The sequence below is a fragment of the Anser brachyrhynchus genome (genome assembly GCF_964034855.1).
Source record: "Anser brachyrhynchus genome assembly, chromosome: 13".
NCBI classification, from domain to species: Eukaryota; Metazoa; Chordata; class Aves; order Anseriformes; family Anatidae; genus Anser; species Anser brachyrhynchus.
In genome coordinates, this window is record NC_137708.1 from 3,142,989 (window position 1) to 3,166,263 (window position 23,275).

General features: G+C 36.6%; 1 protein-coding gene across 1 annotated transcript in view; it reads right to left on the minus strand.

Moving 5' to 3' along the window:
- The window catches only part of CHM (CHM Rab escort protein), a 63,326-nt gene that overhangs the window by 37,016 nt on the left and 3,035 nt on the right, over nt 1–23,275 (minus strand). The window contains exons 2-5 of the mRNA XM_080554406.1: nt 13,955–14,021; nt 6,211–6,283; nt 4,955–5,079; nt 1,164–1,539 (exon numbers count right to left, since the gene is read on the minus strand). Of these exons, the coding sequence (XP_080410532.1) occupies nt 1,164–1,539; nt 4,955–5,079; nt 6,211–6,283; nt 13,955–14,021 (641 nt within the window). The remainder of the gene's footprint in view (nt 1–1,163; nt 1,540–4,954; nt 5,080–6,210; nt 6,284–13,954; nt 14,022–23,275) is intronic.

Here is a 23,275-nt window from a genome sequence, read left to right on the forward strand (position 1 = left end):
AAGAGAAAATGCTTACATCAAAAGAAAATAGTGACATCAACAGTACTCATTTGTAAGATATTTTCTGTAACTCTTCATAAGTACACACAGTAAAGTGAAATCTCAATAAAAGCATATAAAGATGTAATAGGTGCAAAAAAATATTAAATAAATTGAAGTGATCACACAAAGGCAGGCAGGAAAGCAGTCCATAGGAGAGAAGGGGAGAAGGTTTCAGCTTACTGCTCATTCGGTTTTAAGTCTGGGGATCGTAGCTTAAGAGAATCATCTTGGATGATTTTCTGAATTGTACACTATATATCCTTGATCACTGTACTTTACAACCATCACTTCCAAGTATCAGTAATGCACGTGGCCCTGCCTAAGTAAATCATCCCTGTCTGTTCCTTAAATTACCTGAAACAATCATGTTGCATTTTCTAAATGCAAATCACTCAAACCCTCAGTTAAGGTTTAATTTTATTCTATTGCTTCATAATATGTCTACCTTTACTTTCTATAAACTACAAATATATTATGAAAATACTGAAAGGACAGAAGTGTAACTATTAACAGAAGACATATGTCTGAATTTAAAAGCACTCTCAATCCATTGGAGATTAGTTTAAACACACTGCAAGTCTTGTGGCCCTGAATAACTGATCACACAGATCTGCAAGATCACACAGGAATTTAAGATAAAGTTTTACAGGAACACTCCCTAGGACACTAGCAGAAGGTCTGTGTCCAAGTGCCAGAGAGAGACCAATGCAAATTTTGCCAGAGAGCCAGGGGGGTGGGAAGAACTATTTTTCATTTTTAAAATATCAAACACCCCCATTTAGATTGATTTTCCTTTTTTTATTTTTTAATGGTAGCATTTAAAAAGAGCAGCTTTGTAGATACTACCTAAATGCTAAATTTCAGGAAATAGCTGCTTTTATGGATAGTTTTCTGACCTATGCTTTATAGTCTCTTTGGTCATAAACAAACACTGAAGAGCAACATATGAAATTGCTTCTCTTTGTTATCATAGTATACTAATGCTTGTTTACTTCTCCAGAGAATGTATTTTTTGCTTCAAATGTACTGTATCAGACCTCTTAAAAAAGTTGTGGTTTGTTTGTTTGTTTTAATTTCATCACATCAAGCAAAGCAAATGTACTCTGTCAGTAACTTCCTACCTTGGAAACTAAATCAATATTAAACCTTCTGCCTTCCCTAACAATTTGGGAATACATAATTTTCTTTGGTTCTTGGGCAGAAACTTCTGATGGCGCAGCTTCAGCTTTTCCCAAATCCGGAGCGGACTCGCCTGAAGACAGACTGTGAGAACTTTCATTCTCACAGTTTACTTCTGTGTCATTCCCTTCCGCTGTACTTGCTGGATCCACACTTGCAGCCTTTTCTGGTTCGCAGCTCTCAGCCCTTGCTACGGCACTCTCCAGCGGTGGGCACTCTTTGTCTGGGTCCTGAGCAACCCCCTCAGCACCAGAGGCTCCAAATACAGGCAGCTTTGGCAACGCACCGGCTTCTTCAACATCTTTGGCTGAATCCTGACTGATTAAAAACACAAGGGGAAAAAGGAGGGGGAAAAAAAAGTCTTTAAGAGTCTTTAAATCTTGTTTAAAGTTTTGAGTCTGTGCCAGGAATGGAAAGCTCAAGCCCTTCTTAAAAAGCATTAGTTGCTTTATCCTGGCCAAATGGGGTGTATCACACCCACTAAAGAATTCTGTTTCTTTGACTGAAAATCATTCAAGAGGAGTACTTTTACTGGGGAAAAACGCAAGAAAACACTTTTGTGTTCTTATTTAGCGAACTCAAAAGATTGAACGAGCTTAACATGAAAATCAAAAGCTCCACTGGTGATACACAGTACACATCTACATGAACAAAATAAATATATTTTTAAAAACAGAGTAATGCAACCTAAGTTCTTCCTAAGGATAAAAACCCTCTAAAATCAAAATGCAAAAAAGGCATTAAAGTCATTAAGCTTGGATATGTTAAAAATGAAACTCGCAGAAGAAAATACAAGTGCTTTATATAACTAAGACTACTTTCCATCTATTATTATAACAAGTCCTTAAGAGCAGCACGGAATTTTGAACTGAAGTTTACATTGAAATTTTGATTACTTTTTTCTGCTCTTATCTTGCATTCAGTTTAGCTGCTCAAATAACGGCCATATAGAACAAAGTTCCCTCACATGGCTATGTTATTATTTTGCATGTTACAAATTTGTTCATTGTTCTGATGAATTTGTAATATGCGTATGATGCAGGCAGGCAGTTAAAAGGAGGGAAATGACCACACAAGTGCTATCTAGTCCATTTCCTTTTCACAACACAATTCTTTAAAATTCCTCTTACAAAGCAGACCTGCACTTTTAATCATATCTACTCGTTTTATCTTGAACTTCAATGACATCTACCTTAGAAACTGGTACTTTTGAACTTAGAAGTTTAGTTTATACTACCAGCTGAGATGAATCAAATCAATGTCATTGTAAGTGAAAGGAGTTCAGCAATAATTTTACACTATCTTTTTATCTTTATACCACAAGCCATTAATGCACTGAATAAACAATTTAATCTTGGCTGAAAACTAATGAACTACGATTTTAAAGGTGACCTGCAAACGTACAGTACAAAATTTCAGTTACTATCAGGATGGTTAAAATTCACCAAACACCAAGGAATTATTCAGTACACATAAAAATGCTCCTTCACGTATCTGTAGACTTAGAGATGGAAGGAAGAGGCACAATTTCTGTTCAAGTCAAAAATAAAAATGGGAAGACAAATCCTCTCCTTTAGAAGTTCTTCCTTGCTTATCTCCTTTTGAACTCAGGGAGCTTGTATGGGCTGATGAAAGTAAGAGTCTGGTGCATCTCAGCTTGTGCAGAGCCACCAGGAAGTACGTATCTGTGAATGGGGTAAAATATTGCCCTGGGAAATACAGGAATGGATACAAGGAAGCACTAATGAAAGAAGTTTGTTTCTGTACATTGATTTTTTGTCTCCTTGCTTTATACTGCAAGCATTACATAACTATAAAATATAAAAGACAAATTACTTTGTCAAGTGTTTTTAAAAAGTAATCTCTATTAGAACTATAAATGAAGGTCAATTCAATTTTGGGGTTCTGTTTGGTTTTATTTACTTAATGTACTTATTTTTAAGAATTTTGGAATATGGTGTTAATAAAGATGTGTTAATGCAATAAGGAAGGATAGTATTTTTTATTCAACCCATCCTACAGTTTTCTATAACACAAAAATTCAGAGAAAATTCTATCTTCTCCCAAGTTCAATGTAACAGCATGTTTAAAATGTGACTAAACTGCATTGTTATTAAAAAAAAATCAAATTTGGATTCACAATATGTTGTCTTTTTAGTATTACTGAAAAGCAGTTTAACAAATGTTGTATTTACATATTTTAACTCTATTCAATTCCATCTTAATGAATACGTACATTTGTATGATTTGCATCTCTACGCATTTCATAATGAACGAGTAAAACCTGTATATAATCTAAATTCATGACATTCTTCCTATAGGAAGAAATAGCCCTGAATAATGTAAAAACTGTCTATAAAAATCACTCAAATTGAACTTTTGTACCAACAATTATTCTCCTAATTCAGAAAAAAATAATACATCTGCAGACAAATTGTTGTGTAAATTTAGAATATTATCTTCTACCATTCATCAATTAATGGTACTAACAAAGGAATATCTTAAAATGAATGTGTCTTATTAATGCCTTGTAACAGCAACCCCTTCAGATAGGTCAAATGAAAAATTGCCAACCAGCTGGTTAATTTATTCAGCACAGGTGTTCACTATTTATTTTTCAGCCATTTGCCTTTTTTCAATACAGCTTGTTGTAGACACAGTATTCTTTTCCTTTGATGGATGCACTTTGTTCTAAGGCCATTCATTTCAGATTTGCACTGTGTATATTATACTGCTACCCAGCTGTTTATACTTTCAAAATAAATGTTTAATGGTTACTTCATAGGAGTTATAAAAGTTAAGCAAAAACAACAGAATCTAGCCAGAATGTGTAGATTGTCAGAAACACAATAATTGACTCTCTTGGAAAGTTTTGTGTTATTTTGAAAACCTTTTTCTTTGTTAGGTTTATCTATCTACCCCCTGTGTCTTGGGGGGAGAGAGAGGGGGGTGTTTTCTTTTTGGTTTTGGTGATGATGAAGACAGACAGCATGGTACTGCCAGATTAAGTTAAAGGCTTAAAAGTAGATCCAGGACAAAATGGAAGACTTGAGTATAACGCTCAGTTCAACAAGCTGTGAAGTCTTAGGGCTAGGGAACTTACTTTTGAGCCAGCTATCAATCAATAGCACATCTTCTTAGAAAAATCATACGTAAAGTTAAGAGACTATGAAACGTAATCTAATATTGGCTCTGAACAGTATTTAATATATCAATATGATTACAATTACAATATTCAATTGATACAGCTTTAAAACAAGCATAACATTTTACCTGCTGTAAGGTTTAACAGCCATTACTGTGCAATAAAGAAGTCTGGAATATTCTGTACCTGTGACCTTCAGATTGCAAAACACTCATTTTTTGTTTGTTTATTTTAAACTGTGATGAATACAGAAATAAATATGTGTTTCTATATGAGTATGCGTCAGTGTTTCCTCCAGCTACCTATGATGTTAGCTAGAGGATTCAAGGTTAAACTTAAATATTTCTCCTAAAGAACCTTTGAGGAATTCTGCATAGCGTTGAGTTCAGTGCAAAACTCCAAAGATAAAAATAATGAATACGAAGTTCAGTTTTCAGTTGAGGCCCCCCCCCCGCAATTTCCCTTTACTATTACTATGGCTATGCACTACTCAACTACTCAAGGTGAAATGCTTAAAACCAAAAGCACAATATAATCATTTACTGGGGGTATACAAAATAATTTGTAGATTTTCTTATTTATACTTACTCGCCAAAACAGAAAGCTTCTACATGTTCAATAGTTTTATCCTTCTTGTTAAGAGAGAGAACTTCTTCATTCTCAAGGATCAGTTTTCTCCAGTCTTCACATTCATCACTGACATCTGACTTTTCCTTAGGAAAAACAATTATAAAATTACTTTTTGTACTGTCTGTCTGCTATTAATCTATATAAATCTTTGTATTCTCAAACAATCTGCTGTACCTTCGTATATGTTAAAAAAAATACATGAAGAATTGTTTTTACTGTTTTAATGCCCTTTCCTTACAGATTTTTGGAATTAAAATAGAGCTGGTTACTTTTATTATAGCACGCTAACATTTGTATTACATTACTAGCCCTAGTGATCTGAAAATAATGGTAAATGAAATGCAACTTTTAGTAGAGATTTGAACGTAAGTTTGAATACAATCTTATAAAAGACAGATCTGTTGCACCCAGGTTATTTCCAAATTTTGATACAAAACTCTTCGAATGGACACCATGTAAAAAAATTAATTTGCCTAAACAGGAATCTCTAAATCATATAACAGAAAACTGAGAATATTAAAGTTCTGAGACTGAGCAACTCCCCTGATTACGCCAGAAGGTAGCACCATGTAATCAGGCATGAGACTGAACTGAAAAAGCCCCTTCTTGTACAGACCAACAAGCTCATAATGCTTCAGTAAATAACGCAACTGGCCACTTGCTAATACAGTCTAAGTGCTCACTGCCTAAATAAATATCATCTTCAAAAGATTTCTAGTAGACTATATAATGAATTAGACAAACTTTGGTGATTGAAAAATACACTATCAAGATTCATCTCTTTGTCCTGCTTACAGAACATTTCAATGGAAGGATCCAGTAACTACCTTTCTTACAGTTAAGAAGAATCAGCTGAAAGCACAAAAGAAAAACAAGAGATGTTGAAACATCAGTGTAGGAAATTTGCAGAAGGTGCTCAGAAATGAATCAAAACTACAGTATAGTTGCTTCTACATAAATTCAAGAACCCCAAAAGTACAACTCAGCACTAGACTGTTTGGTCTCAGATGGCAATTTACCAGGTGTATCAGTCTTAGTGTACTAGGCCATATGGATGAGTTTTAACCAGGGAAGCTGGTAAGTAGAAACTTACTGGATTTGTAAAATTACCAAAGAGAAAGAACACTGTGATAATCTGTTTTATAATAAATTATGCAAACAACTGGGATTGAACATTAAAAAACATTAAAAGAAGTAATCTGAAAATTTTTTACCTGATTTTCTTTGATCCAGGACAATAATCCTGAAAAGCTAAAACTGGCCCAGTTTCCACCATAGTAATTTCTCCTGCAAAGAAAAAACAACAGTGAAAATTGACAGACAGAAAACACAGCTTTTTCAGATTTAAAGTAAACCAACCAAGTTTTGAGACATACAAAATATTTATGATGACAGATTTTACAGGTGCAGTGTACACAAGTTGGTATAATATCTCAAAATCCTTGATCAGATGTAAAATTTCCATTTTCATTCATTTCTGTTCATCTCTGACCAAATAAACTGTAGTCCAGTATCAGATTATTCAGATGGTAAATTAAATAATGCTGAGAAAAGCACACAGGATGCTGCAAGTAAAGAAAAATATAGATAATACTGCTTTTTTGGCCAACACTAACTCAAATATGTACATCGCTATAGTTATCTTTACTTACTGTGGAGTGAAACTAACTAGTCCGCCAGTTTCAATTTTGCCCTCAGAAAAGCCAGTTAAGGTTTTATACTCAACAGTTTCAAGCTCTTGTGGAACTTACCAGCTTTGACACAGGAACCCAGCCATACAGCTTCTGACTGAAGCTGATTTGAAAGCTAACACAATAGCACGGCATGCCACCTCTAAACTAGCAGTCGTCCCTGAGGTGGATAGGCAAAAAGGTTAAGTAAATTCATCTTGGGTGCAGACAGTAGAACCCACATCTCCCTTACCCATTATGTCAAGTAACAGAAAGTTCACTCTATTGTTTATCTACTATTTACAGAACAGATTACAATAGACTGTTAAGATTCCCTGGCAAAATCATCATTAAGCTGCATATACTGTAGGTGGAGCCAAAGGAACTGATTTGTAGAAAATGAACCTATCTCCTTGACTATTTTCAGTTTATATATATCACCTTCTGCCTTGAAAATATTGGTTTACCTGCTTTAAATCAAAGGAAATCAATAGTTCTGCTGTTAATCTGATAGTTTCTGCACTCCCTTTTAATTTTTTTTCTACCAGTATTTCTCTAAACATTGGCCGTCTGGATGAATTAACTTTTGTTACCACGCATATCAGATCTTAAATATTTAACAACTTAGGAAAAATTGCAATCGGAGCAACTGCATTTGATAAAATCAATAGTGTACCAAAACTGCCCTCCTGAATGGCCATCTAGTGTTACTGCATACGCTAAAAAGAAACATTTAGGAAGGAAGGTAGTTTTGTGTTTTACAGAATAACGCAGACTGGTAAACCCAACAAACTTAAAATCTTATCACAACCACCTCCATTTCTGGATTGTAGAAATACATACGATAAAAATGCAAACTTAAATTTGGGGTTGATTCTACTGTTTTTGACAAGGCTTATCTGTACCGACAAAGACTTCATTAGGAGCGTCAGCCCCTTTACAGCACCAGAGGGTGATGCTCTATACTATGTTGCTTACTTAGCATATGAAAGACAGATGTCTGCTAAACAATGCCTAATTGTTCCTGACTAGAAACTGACCTAAAAAAGTCTTTCAGCCACTGCAAGGCAATAGTGAAGAACATAAATAGGGCATCTTTTGAAAAGACAACAAAATGCAGCATTCACTGAATAAGGATGGCTTCAACTGTTTAAGGCCATGAACGGGGAGGACTCAGGGAGGACTCAGTCTGTACTTTATGGATACCCAAGTTGTTCATCCTGCGATTTGGTTATTCCAAGAACAACAGCTTCATCTGCAGATCTGTTACCAACCAGAAACTCTAATCATCTACAGAAATGAGTCCGTACTTACCTCTTTATGTGAATGATGTGGGCAAGGCTTAAGAAGTAGTTTTGTTTGGTATCATTTTGATTACAAAGTGACAAAGATTAAATGTATTACAAAATGCCTGATTCCGCCAGATTTCAGTCTGTGTAACAGCAACTTGCTGTTGCTTGCCCTGATAATCATCAGCTTTGTTTTAACTGTCAATAGCACAGGTCAATTTCTTCCTCCTTCTCAAAATTCCACTGAATAAGAAGTTCAATACCCATGTATTATCTGTCGCTTCCGGGACTTCCAAAAAACCCACAGCCACAAAGATTTACTTTTCAGGGAATCTGCTGCTTTAGTTCCAAGTTTCCTTGAATATGGAATACAATCTGGCTGTCAGAACAAGCAAGGCCATTGATCACAGAAACCGCACAAAACACCTGCCTAAAATTAGGACTGCGTTTCTTGAAACTATACCAATAAAAATTCAAGCATATTTAGAATTAAAACTTCCAGTAAGAGAAATTGATATGTTACTTTCATAGAAAGTTATGAAAGTTTGTTTGTGAGCTGCCAGACATCTTTGATGTAAACATTCCTCTGTTCATCAGGTGGATTTTCCTTTGAAACTGCTTTCCTTTTTAACCACCACTGATGTGAATCAATCTTTTCAACAAAGCACCACATAATTCTGTTCTGAAGCTCAATCAGTTCTGAGAAGATGGTATGGTCTTTCTCAAACGAAAAATGAATCACAGCTGTCCTTCCTCTCTTCTGGCATCTGAGCACCATTCCCAAGTTACGGTAACAACCTCCAATATTAATCTTCTCTGGAAGCATCAACTTTCAGATTTTTTTGCGTCAGAATTTTAATTATCTCACCCTACATTACATGATGAATCAGGATTGCTTAATTTTCCCATCTGAAAACACCACAGTAAGAAGGTAGACAAGGCATAATTATTGTGATAATGAGGAAAGTTTTTTTTGGAAAAGTTTTGAAGTAGAAAGAAAATAATTGACTTAGGGTTTTACAATTTGGACTCATTTGTAAACCGGCATTTTTGTTATAATTACCCAAAGATGGGCTAAAACAAGGAATTCTTTAAAGTAATAGTCACGATCAAAGCCTAATTAAAGCTAAAATATTGTCCCAACATCACTAAATATCTTCCTTCTCTTGCTACATTAGCTAACTACAAAGACAGATTTTCCTTTTCTTAGGGTTATAATTCAATTATCCTCTAGATAAGAACATGAAACATTGCAAGCACAATTCTGTGAAAACACATTTTGAAGAAATAACAATACAGTTAGAAAATATTTTCTTCTGTCAAGTTAGAGAATGCAAGTTTTCTTTATGTAGCATAAATCATTTCCTCAATGCTAGTTGTTCAAATCTCCTGTATCATATGGATTGCTCATATGGATTAAAATACTCGCCTTTTAGTTCAGATTTTTCAAATCAGGAATCTGTATTTTAGAGGTGATGTCAAAATTGCTTATGCTATTTTGCTAAGTTTTGGAAATGTAGCTGCAGTACCACTACAAAAAGCTTAATTCTCACTTCTCCTACATTAGTTTGTGATTTTTTTTTTCCTCAGTTATTAAGACCATTTTTTCTACAAATACTTTGAAAGCATTAGTAAATCCCTGCCTGGAACAGTGAAACTAAAAATTATTTCCATCTACTTAACATTCTTGGAATCTGAACCAAGAGAATACCTAACAGTACTTTTTGAAGACAGACTGCAATTTCAGAAACCCAGGACTTTCAAAAGCATGAATTACACAAGTAAAACATGAGTAAGAGCAGAAAAGGTATTTCATGGACTACTCCTGTAACGAAGACTGCCCCTCTGAATGCCATGTCCCTACAGCCATGGTGTAACAGTCAAAACTGGTGATGTCTGAAAAAAAGCTGCTGATGCCTCATGATTGCTCCCAAGAGCTGCCTCTATTTGTCTGTCCTGCATTCGATCTTTCAGAAAGGAGTCTCCTGCCATCAGAGTAGCTGTCTTTTGCACAGGAAGTTACTGCCACATCGATTTTAAGGATCTGAAAACAAAATGACCTCTGCTTCAAACCCATAAAGTTTCATGTGCTACCTATTAAGAACACAGATACTTACTTGAAATTTCCATTCCGCCATAGTAACTGCGTTTTGGAGCATGAAAAGTTTCCATGCATTTCAAGAGAAACAGTTAACCTAAACACAGCTTGAGATCCTCCAGCTCAACAAAAGGGGGATGATGGTAGCCACCGGTACTACGTTAATTACGTTACATCCTAAGGTAATGAAAATAGCAAGGGTAATCATCACAGACCACTTGAGACAATTTTACACTGTAGCACCTCTGCTATAATTTCACATCCTAAACAAATTTAACAACAGCTTTTCCAAAAAAAGGGTTAACCTGAATTAAGATTTTTTTTTTTTTACCTAGGTTTCCTTTTGGAAGTTAAATAATTCATCTTTTTTTCTTGGAAAAAAATGACTTGCTTTGAGAAGCAACCTTTTCCCTCTCTGCTTGCTGTGCTTATACAGCTATCTCACATTACAGAAGCTAAAGATCAAAAAGAAGGCTATATGAAGGCATGAGTTGTATTACATTATGTACTTTACAAGTTGTGAAAAAATGAGACAGCCATAGCATGAAGTGGAACATACTACACAGATGTAGTGATGTTTTTCAATGCTCAGATAAAACAATTTTGGACTCCAGGAACTTTTCAGTACTCCATATGCAAAGAGAGGTCAAAAGACAAGAGGTCACAAGATGCAGAAAGACAGGAGAAGTAGACAGAGCAAACTGAGCACAAGAGAGAAGTTAAAATCCTGCACCTTGACAGTCCTCCTTTGTCTTCCAGTTAAATTCTACATGGAAAGATAAGTCAGCAAAGAATGCCATACAGAGCAAGTTTACCATCTACAAATGTTACATTCTAGATGCTGAAAATCAAATACAAAATGTAGCTAAACGTGCTTCACCTCTAATCCCCCATCCTCCATAACCAAACCACTACACAGTTATATACGTATAGAAGAAAATAGGCAAAGGACCAAAATTAGAAAAGATAGCAAACCACGAGGAGAAAATCCTATGCATAGGAACAATTACTGTGGGAGGTACATTCACTTGAAATAACCAACTTTTAGTCTTGATCTGCCTTCCTTCAGCAACTTTGAGTTTAAAATAGGTGCCAATCTCCGCATTTTAAATTGCAAATTACTTCTCTAAATCACTTAATATCTATCCTTGAAATTTCACATGTCAACAGCTCATTAATATCTACGGTAAATGTAGCTCTCTAAAAAGAACCACAGATTTTACGTTTATTGAGACAGATAGCTGGCACAGAGAAATAGAGCTCCTTCAATTACTATTTGGCAGAAGCTAACTTTAGTTTAAAATCCGTCTACAGGAATTTATGGCAACACTGCAGTGAAGTGACTATTTTGAATAAGATTAGCTACTGTTGATGGCAATGCTTGGACACTGTTTATAAATCAAACTTAGAACTTAGTATTTTATAATAGGCCACTTCAAAACTATCTACCATAATCACCTATGCAGTATATTATGATAAACGCAAACAAGGCTGGAGATTAAAAGTAATAAAATGATCTATACAAGGTAACGAATGCAAGCAAACTGTAAACAAAGACTTTATTCATATATGTTTTCTAAACCTTGTACTTAACCTAACTCAGACCTTTGTAGAGAACATGAGATAGAAATTAATCCAAGTAGTATACCTAACACAAACAAGTATTTCAGTAACCCCAAATCTTATTTTCTTACAGTTTGAGAACAATTTAACCTGATGATCCTGCAAGACGGGAACAATGTAGTCTGCAATATTATAGAAAGTGATATTCTGAATATAAACAAGCTTTTTTTTGTTCATCAACTTTCAATTATACTGTTATCTCAGTTAAATGAAACCTGAAAATTTACCTAGAAATGATTTATTAAACTAGATATATAGTAGATAAAATTAAAATGTTGTAATTCAGATGAAGTCTTAGAAAGCTTGCCAGAGGTCCAGTTTTTCACTTGAAATTCAAATGGCATCAGTTGTGTTTTTTTTGTCTTTTTTTATTTTTCCAAGAGCACTAGCTTACTCAAACATGAAAAGCAAATGGCTCAAAATGCTTCCCTATTTATGGGAGGTTGTACAGTACAAAACTGTGCATTTTTTTGCCAAGATGTGGATTCTTGACCGTCATTAAGTGAGCAGATGCACCAACTACAGTGGCAACTACTCCTATGAGTGAAAACCACCTTTGTTAAGAACACCTTCTTCCGACCTAAAAAGCTCACGGCCTGCGTAAGAGTTGGACAATAACTCCACGGGAGAAAGGAATCAAATGTAGAAGCCTTCACTCCCATCATAAAAAGAAGAACATGTGTGAATATAAATGAACGTGTTTAAGTAATAAACAAACAGTAATAAACTAAATCTGTATTCCGCAGTTCTAATTGCCTGCTTCTGTGAGTTTTTTTGAAAGACTCTTCATCCTGGCTAAAAACATTCAGAGATAAAATAAGAAGTTCCAGTGGCTGACTATTACTACAGACTTCGATAAACAATTAATATGAAAATTGAAATAAAAGAACTGATTCATTTAACAAAAACAAAGTAGTCTACTGTTAATATATGCATTAAGCTTAACGTCCAAACAACCTTTGACATCTGCTTACTCTAAGCTAAGGTTTTTAACATTTTGATAAGTAATCTTAGAGCTAATTTCAAGAATTACAGTACCAAAATGTTCAAAACTAACATACGCTTATGTTGCATGTGATGTGTTTAGAATTACTTCTGTAAGATCTTCTTGACTTGCATCTAAGCATTCTTTTTGTTACTATGGCAGAACAGTGAAATGCTAGAAAATGCAACAGCTATGAGGTAGATGCATATTTTCCTTAAAATTATTACAATCCTGAGAGCTTTCTTTCAACTGAATCATTAATTACATTAAATATGGAGCATCGAGTACTGCCTTGCTGTGCATTATCCCATCGTGATGTAAAATACTAGCCCATTTCATAACTTTTTTCTTTACAGTTTTGGAGATTTTTCCCTACGATCTGAGTGTTTAGTCCAGGGATCCTGAAGACTCATTGTGCTGAGCTCTTAACCCAAACTCCTTCCTTTGGGTAAAAACTACTGACCCTGAAGTGCATCACCTGTCCTCACTCCAGTCCAAGACAGGAAGCCAGAGACTGTGGACAGATTAACAGCCAAGTGAGCAATTGCAAATTGGCATTTTATGCAACCAATATAGTGAGCTAACCTTACAAATTTTGAGCTTATGTATGAGTTGAAATCAGAAATAAATGTACAATAAATTCCTAGGTCCTTTCAAGGGCTGTAGGCAAAAGAGATTACAGAAGTTTAATCTTGAACCAATACGGTTTAGAGAAAATGGAGAGGAGAAGCTCTTGGTGTGAAACACAAGGAAAACTGAAAACATGTATACCATCCATAGGAAAAATCTCTAAACCTGGATGCTGGGTACGGAGGTGCATATTACAGGAAGTTTAGTGGAAAGTCTTGAGTTCTTTCAAGAATGACATAAAAATGGAACACTATGACAACCTTGTCATTTTTGGCTAACAACTAACAGTGAGAGCATCTGAGCTCACTTGCTGCTACCACCACCTCAAAGCTACCTGTCACTCTCTCTGCTGAAATCCAGCAGGAAGCTGCTAGAGAAGAAGTAACAGGCTTTTACTGGTTATTAATAGAGTTATGATTTTACAGTTAAATGTGTAAGACTTTTTTTCCACTTCAGGTCAAACTTTACCAGATTATCCACTTTGGTCGCATGCACAAATATTTACCACAGCTTATCTGAAGTTTAACATTATTATTTTATTTTTTAATAATTTTAACACCAAGTGAACACAAAATACAAGTCCTGAAGGACACACTGACCTAGACACAGATATACTTCTAACCAGTTTAACTCTTAAAAAGGGAAACTATTGGAGTAACTTACGAATCAACATGAAGAACTCTCTGGCCACTTCTGGCACATGCTGCTGCAATAATAGACTCAGGCAAACCTGAAACGACACATGCAATTTTTAGATCTTACTATGTTAAGATACATTAAAAAATGAGATAAAAGTATAAATTAGTCAGCAACAGGCAATTCAAAAATAATTTAGTGAGTCACTGAATTTGTTAATACTCTTATGCAACTAAAATAATGAACACTTGTGTGTTCATTAACATCTTGCCTATTAACATCACCCTACTGAATGCAAATTTTAATTTTTACTTTTTATTTTTAATAATAGTAGGCACATATCACTTACAAACACTACTACCTCGGAGTTAAAGCTTGTTACCAGTTTCATCTCTAGATGTCTCGTTGCCATAAGCAGATTGAGCACCTGCCAGCATAACGATACCTAAATTTTAATGTAATTGTGTCCCCTCTGATATGGACTTGTATTATCTGAGGGCATTTTGTGTACTTTTGTTCACTTCAAAGTGCATGACAACGCGATGACTATGTCATAACCCGTTAAAATAGTGTTTTTAAATTACTAAGCTTATGGTAGACGTTGCATGCCCCGGTTTGTTCCCCACTGGAGGGTGTGAGGGTATAAAGCTGCTATGAAGGCATTAAACAACTGTTTAATGTTTAAAGGTAGCTGGCATCCTGCACGGTGTTTTCTCCTCCGTACTGCCTGTTGGCAAACATACCTAGTGTGAACAGGTCTCAGAATTATACTTGCACTTTGTCCGAGATGGAACTGATTGGTTTGCTCCCTAAGAGAGAGCGCCAAGGAGCACACCCAAAATTCTGCATGCAGACCAAGACTTGAGTGTAAACAGAAAAGCTCAACTGACAGAGCAGGTGTATTTTCACTTCACATTTCAAAGGGGTAATGTTAGGGACAGAGTGTCAGATGGACATCCTTCAAGGGCTATTTCTATCTCTATCAAAGTCTCCCATGTCACGCAGTTATGCTCTAGAAAATCTGTTTTCACTATATTTAGAAAAGTAGTAAAATAAAGAAAATATCTAATGATATTTTTCCACTAGCAATGCCCACCTGGAATGACATGGTGTCGTGGTTAAACTGGGCATTTAATAAATACATGAGACTGTTTTCTAACTTCTATTCCCCTTCACTAGATATTTAGATGCAGTTAGATAACTTGGACTTATAACTAGATTCAAAGAAGTATAGCTCCCTATCTAAAACCTCTTTTTAAATGATCTATTGGCTGTTTAAACAGGTAATTCAGTAAAAGTGATTAACATTCTACAGGACTAGTGTTAGGAGACACTTACGGTACGTATTCAATTAAGGGAATGAGATTAAAAATAAGTGGAAGAAATGATCTGATTTACAGGGCAGCCCCCGAAGCAGCTGCACTAGTACAAGTGATGCGAGGCAGAACTGCAAGTGGGAACAGCAGGTGTGGCAGGGCACAAACAACTTTGGCTAGCTGCGTGCCGAACAACGTCTTGGCGAGAATTTCAGGCCTGCAGTCGTCTCTCTCTCCAGAAAAAAAAGACTAGTGCCTTCACCGAAGAATGAATGGTCAGCATGCTGCCAATCTGATGATTCATTTAAAATACACAATGCAGTGTGTTAACGGACCATTCTTACGGCTCTCTGGAGTAAGAAGCTGTTAGACTTAAGTGCAATGTACAATTTAACACCCTCACAGACAGGTTTAAACCACTGTAAATGGTTGAGCTAGTCTTTATTGATTCTAGAACCTGAAAAGTGGACTTAGACAGACGAGACCACAGTGTCACAAACTCTTCAAGCCAGCAAAGGCAATCAAGACCATCCAAATAAAAAGGTTCACGTCCCTACCCCTGATCTTTGGCCACTCCTGGCCCTCCTGCCATGTAAAGTAAATGGCTGGATTTCAACAGACCTGTGCCATGATGGCACTCTGTGCAGAAGTACCAATGCTTGCACCAACACCAAGAAGGAGGTTTAAGACAGGCAAGGCAAAGTTACCAGGAAAATGGCTATAATTTCCCTAAAATTTTCTATTTTTAACACTATTCTGATGGATTAAAAACAACAGAAAAAAAAACACTCTTTCTGAACTGATAAAACTGAAATAACAACAGTTTGCATTGCTGATCTTCCACACAAGTCTTCTCATGGAATTAAGCTCTGGAGGAAGAAAGAGGAACAAACAGGTGAGCTGCATCGGTTCCTGGGACATTCACTTTACAACGTAAAAGTCTGACAGGTAACAGCCACTTCAAAATGGTGGGATGCGGTTTTGCTACTTTGAACCAAGGCACTTGCAGTGACACATCACGAGCTGTTCCGACGGCCTCGTCTCAGAAGCAATACCTGCAGCATACGCTATTTCATACCTACGCCACTTTAGGAAGCCTGAAGCGCTAAACGCAACACCAAGATTTCGAAATCAGCACATTCAGATTACCACCTGTATCTTATATTTTGAACACGACATCCTTTGACAACACAGATTCACTTTACAAACTGAATATACAGATTAACCACGGAACTGAAGACACTTCCAGCATTACAAGCTACTCCCAATATAACCTGCATGGCACCAGGTGCTTATGCTACACTCTACTTAAACTGCACACGTCATTTCTGACAGGAGTACGAACAATAAGCCTACCTAACGTTTGGGTGAAGAGAACCTACATCAATAATTGAAGATACCTATGAAATGCCTTGATAACGAGTTTTTTAAATTAAGAATTCAGTATACAGACTATTCTGAACAAACAGACAAGAAGAAAACATTTAACTGTAGCACACGCTTCAGGACTGTCACAAGCCCCTTCATGCACAAAGCCGTACTACGGAAAAGCACCTCTACATTCAGCTGCCCTCCCAAAGCATTTCTACATAGATATAGATTACACGTTTCATTTCTCCCATCTATTAACTACCTGGAACAGAATCCACCACTAGTGTTTTGTTTGTAGCTTCTGAAAAGGTTTTCCTCCCCTCATTTGGGCACAGAGAATATTACTCAATGGAACTGAAAAACTTGTTTCTCCTTCCTTATTGATAAAAGCCACTGAGAAAGTGTTGTAAAACATCACCAAGTGCTGCCTGGCTGACCAGGACTGGAGTTATAGCTACTAGGGCATAACTGATTGCTTTAAGCTTGATCCAATTGATACTGTGTTGGAGGTCTGTTCTTCCATTAACCTTGGATGAAATTGTTCCCTGAATTAGCTTCCTTGCTCTTGAAAGCTGGCATCAATTTTCTTCACCAACACTTTGCTTCTAAGATACTGGGGCCTCCTGAGTACCCACTGGCAACAGAATGAGAAAGTATAGGAAAGGCAAAGCCCATGCATTTTAGCTTTTGGAGAGGCTCTTAGAACAATGTGATGGAGCAAGACACCATTTATTCTTAAGTGACAAAACCTCAGTAAACCAAAGAAGTTCAGACTGTGCCCTGGGCACCAGTTTCTGAATCCTATTCTCTAACAGAAATAAAGCTCCACAGAAATCAGGGAGCTCTGTCAAACGCAAGTTCCCACTACACGCGGTCAGGACTGTATGATGGTTACTTCACAAAAGCTCTTTCCCAGGAAGAAGGCTCTGGTAAACAGACCACTACAGCACAGTTACACGCAGCCCCTCTCTACTTAAGAAAAAATAACTACTCTTGGGAAAGCCCTCTCAGAGAAACGGCAGAGATTTGTTTCTTTACGGCACATGAAGCCGAACTGTCTTCGACAGGATGCTCATGGCTGAGCAAAATAGGCTCCGTTCAGATTATTCAGTAACGGAAAAAGAATTTTCTCATCTGGAAATGGTTTCCTGTTCTGCACTTTGATTCTCCAAGAACTTCAAGCTGAATTACATTCAAATTTTGAAATGCCCAAGCTACAGGGCAGAGCAAACTCCAAATTTCTTGTTCCCAGCTCGGTTTTAATGTAACAGTTTACTACAAGATTCAAGTGACTGCAGGAAGAAGGCTATATCCCTAGCAACAATTCTCAAGTTTCACTTATGCTTAGTGAGTAAGTAAAGCTGGGTATCTCTGAGCTGGTTTTCCTCATAGAAGACTACTTTTAACACCTCCTGCCATTCATCCCTCTTGGGGAACAGTCAGCTTCTGGTTTTGCTAGCTTAAGGGATGAAGGACATGGTGTTAAAACCTGTGTTGCTCATGATGTCTAATGTTTTTGAACAGATAGCTGAGTAATGATTTGCATCCAACAATTTGCATCAAAACGCAGCAAGATCTAAATGAGAACCTACATTTCCTTTTAGATTAAAAAAAAAAAAAGAAGATTGTACTGCATTCAAATCAGTAATCAAATTACTGGGTCAGAGAACTCTGCCCTCAGGTATAATTAATAGTAACCAGTACTTTCCTACCACGCTACTAGGCGTATTAGTTACTGTGAAACACAGCACACATTTCATTTTATTTTACCTGAAATGAAAAGGGCTACCACAAAACAATACTTTCTCAAATAAGGTTCCAAATCCCAGTAATTTTTAGCTTTCTGGTGGTATTAGCATGAAATAAGAAGTCTGAAGAGTAACTGCATGATCCAACGACAAGCAAGCAGCAACAGATCCAGACCTCAGTATTTGATACATAAACATCTGGCAGCATAAGAGGGACTTACCTGGAGGAATAAGGAGTCCACACAATTCTTCAGAGTATAAATGTTATATGCTGACTCAGATATTCTTCGTATTTCAGGCAGAATCAATACAGAAATAGCAGTGCTTGTTATCAAGATGCATAAAGACATTCTGTGCTTCCTGGCCGTTTCATATTTTAGAATGATTACACTTGAAATATTTGCATAAACAGTCCTGTGACTCATTTAATATTTGTTAAACAGTCCTGTGCTGCATTTTTCTCACCAGGAAAAACAGAGTTTTCCTTCCTGAAGGACAACTGCTTAGTATCAGTTGAAATCTAGATCATCATTTCTTAATGTCGTTGCCTTCCCTCTCCACTTACTCCCCCCCATTTCTCAGCTGCAGCACTAGGGAAGTTAGCCTCTCCAGCTTTCTCGAGGAAACAATATTTTAAGATTTCACGAAAAGCAGAACATTACATCTGCAGACAGATACAAAAATAAGTAAAAAATTAGGGATTTTACTCATCAGTGATCTCTGTGTCACTAGTGCGTTCTGACAGGTAGAACTCCATAGGTACCTCTCAACACCTATCCAGACAGCGATACCTTCACATGGGTCAGTGATGCTGCCTCACTGAAATACAGATGCAAAATCAAACCAAACCAACTTCTAAGCCTTCCTTGCACTGGTCTGAGCTGACTGCTGACTACACACTTGCCCTTCTGTGCTTGGACTTCTTCCATCTTTTTGGAAGGACACTGGGAAAAAAATGCAAGCAGCCAGAACTGCAACAAGCTGGCTCTGATTAACTGACAAGCACAGTAACACAGCTCACTTCGGCACGCATAACTGAAGTTGGTCCTACAAATTTTTCTGGTTCTCCAGGTATCTGCATGATGCACTGACAACTGCTGCATGAGATTGCAGGACTCTGTCAGAAGCAGTTGCAGCACCAGAATAAAGTAATCCAGAAAGCAGACAGTATAAACAGTAGGCTCATGACAAGCTTATGATGAAGAATAAAGTCCACTTTTCACAGCACTAGTTTTCACTGCCAGCTGTCTAACCACGATGTCAAGTATAACCTTTTTGGATACCTCAGAGGCAGATTAATCTCAATAAATCTTACAGATGTGGCTGTTGCAAGCTGACCTTGAAGCCTACATCCACTTGATTCCTGCAACCTCTGATCAAGATAGTCTCTATTACAAGTTTTTGGACCTTGTCTATGGAACAAACTCAGCTATACCTTCATTTTCATGAATGATATGTTTTGTAAGTAAATACAAAATAGAGAACTAGCTGCACATACAGTTATGGTATCAATTCTGTTTTTGACTTTGACACAGCAACATAAAAATTAGAAATGACTGCTGAACTAGAAAGCTCCTTTCTTCAGTTTTAAGAGCCAGTTGATTTTAAAAACTCTACAAAATAAACTGGAAGTAATAATTCACCTCTGTGTAATCAAAATCTAATTTTCAGGATTACACATTTGTCTCTTAGGATTAGCAGCTCTACATAACACTGCAGAGAAGCACTGTGTCTTCAAGTGACTTCAAATGGATAAATTCACTGCCCCAAGCAGTTTATAAACGGAACAGCTGCATATACGTGGAAGCATCTCAGTTCCGGAGTTTTTTATTGAAAACTTTTTTCCAGTCATCCAGCTGGTAAGCTTTTACAGAATTACACAAGCTTCCTTTTGAAAAGGTTTAAATGTTTAATTTGCTTCACTGTATCTACTAAATAAATCACAAGTGGCTTTTTCATAATATCAAACGTTGAAGGGAAATATATTCAAAATGCTGGGACAGAGACAATTTCAAAACAATCTTCTGGAGTCAGACAGCTGACCAACCGCAATAAATTCTGTTTGTATGTGAACTGCTAAGAGACAAGCGGCTGATTGTGAAGAAGCTCACTGAATTTTCATGCAATGTTTTAAATGGAACTTTTAAATTTTCTGGCAGAGTTAAGTTACTTACTGCATGTAACATTTTTTAAAGTTAAAGCTAGCCAACTGAAATTAATAATAGTTTTGATTAATTTTATTGTATGTCCATATTGCAGAATATCAGAAAATGGTTTTCCATCACAGCATATAGTAATGTCACAGAAATGACAGCCCACTAAGACAAATAAGCAATGATAACTGGTCAAGTAAGGAGCCTCAAGTAAAAAGTTTCTTATTCTACACCGTATCATGGGATGTCTAAGAAACACAATCAAGGTAATAGATTAAAAAACTACTATGCAATTTGGCAGACCAGTTTTTGAACTACAGGTGAAAACAGATTACTGCAAGGTGACAAACTGTCTACTTGAACGGAACAGCAGCTTTGTTTTTCACAATTAGAGGTTTACTTCCAATAGAAGGATAATTTTTGAAGAAATATCAAATCTGTGTACTTTGATACAAGCAATTATGATATAGATAAGCACATCAGGATATATACATACTCCCCTTAAATCAAATCTATTAAGAAAGAAGTAGAACAGTTCAGTTGGAAGGAGCCTCCCAAGATCCCTGAACCCAACAACAGCACCTCCTGGGATCGGCAAACGTGCTGAGGATGCGCCGCACTCCTGCCCTCAGATCTCTGATAAATGTCTTAGGCGGGACTGGCCCTAGGACCGAGGCCAGGGAGACGCGGCTGGCGCCCAGCTGCCGGCCAGCTGCACCGTCCGCTGCACCCCTCGGAGCCCTGCTGCTCATCGCCCAGCGCGCCGTGAGCCTGCTCATCTCCCAGCTGGACGTTTGGCCAGGAGGACGCTGCGAGGGGCAGTATCAAAGAACACAGGCGAAACCCCGAAGACTTGTGTCTTAAAGAAAAAAATAAAGTTGTATTAAATTGTAAGTAGATTTTATAGCAGACACTACAGCTGAGTCTAATCTTTAGTTTACAGCCAAAAGCAGTGGATTAAAAATACATATATAAAAAAGCACATACATTAAGAGATGAGCATAGTAAGACACATATTAAAACTTCTATTTTTATTCTAGTCTTCTAATACCTTCATCTTTCACTTCCTTTTCTACCTCCCTGCAGGAAGAAAGCCTACTCTCCTTGCTCTGTATACCGACACTTTTAAACTTCTCATAAAAAGCAACTTGAAAAGTGAAAAGTTTATTTTCCTAAATTAGCAATTCCATATAGTTACCTGTGTACCAACAAAGATTATTACAAAATGCTTTGGTTGGTTTTAAGGCAACCCCAGTGCACCAGTGCCTTGAAAAACCTAGGTTCTTGGACTGGAGAGTAGTCACAAAGCTGGTAATTTAACCAGGAGAATGATATTTGCTATTGGAGACAGAAAAAATGGTTCTCGATTACTTCTGATTCTTTTTGATTACTCATGATTCTTACTTTTCTAAGATCAGCAATATAATCTGAAAAATCTGAAAAAGTTACAGGCTGAAAAGGACAGTAAAATATTCACAAATTAATGAATTTTCTTACAAGAGCAGCAAGGGACGTTTCACAGTATCTGGGAAAGAATCCCATTTGAGATTTCAGTGGGAGTCCAAGCCTCTAAGAAGGCTGTCATAGCAGCTCTGCTCTACAAGAATATTCAGAATAGAAAGCATGCCAGAAAAAAAAAAATCAATTTTAGTCAGATTAAAAAAAGTCAGTAGGAAGATAAAGGTATGTTTAAAGAAAAAAAAAGAAGTGGAAATGAGAACACTATGCCAGTGTTCATTTTGTCTGACACTTACACGGACAGGTAACGACTTATTAGCAAACAATAATAATAAAACGGGCCTATTTCCTCCTCAGAAACATTAATATTACAAGGCTGTGCCACCGTATTAGTCCACAATGACCACGGGCATTAAAAACATCCATCTTCAGCTGGCTTTCCTTTTAGTTTCTGTTGCACAACTCTAAGTAGGTGCTGATGTGAAGTAAAGACTGTGTGCATATATAAAGTAAAATAACCAAATTACCAACCCAGAACGTGTTAGAAAACATTTTGGCCACATCCTAAAAATACCATGCATCCATAAAAGCATTAGCAATAATTCACTTTTCGAAAATTTTTTTTAAATCATTCTCCAGTGCTACCTTCATCACCCACATTGTAGTCTTTAGGTTAGTTTTCCATAATGTACTTTTAAAATTGTCTTAGTATCTGGAAGCGATTTTTCCTAACACTATACTTACATAAGATAAACATAAAGTACTTACACCACTCCCAGCATATCGAACAATAAATAATAGATTCTCCTGACAGGACTTTGATGACCTGGCAAAGCCCGAGTGCTTTCAGCCAAAATCATATGAAACCATAAATCACTCTTTATTTTATAGAATATTTCAAAATGGATTCCTGCTTTCTACCTTGAAAGTCATTTCATGTGTTATTTATAACCACTGAAAAGCAGAATGGAAAGAAAATTGCATAGAACTAGAAAATTTACTGTGACTGCTTTTATAAAGAATAACTCCTTTTTAGGAAAAAAAATTAGAATTACTGGCAAACTTGTGAATACACCTGCCTCTTAAAGAGTAATACCTTTTATTTTATAACTTCAGCAGCAGTTAATACAGGCCTCCTGTGGTATCAGAGACAAGTTTAAGAAGTTACGACTGAATATAATCCAATCAGCTGAAGAAATTCAAAGGTAAGGGTGACCCTGCATCCCCACCCATACCACTTAAATAAATATTTCAGTTACGGCTGTTTGCAGCAGCCATGTTGCAAATCTTAGCATTTACACT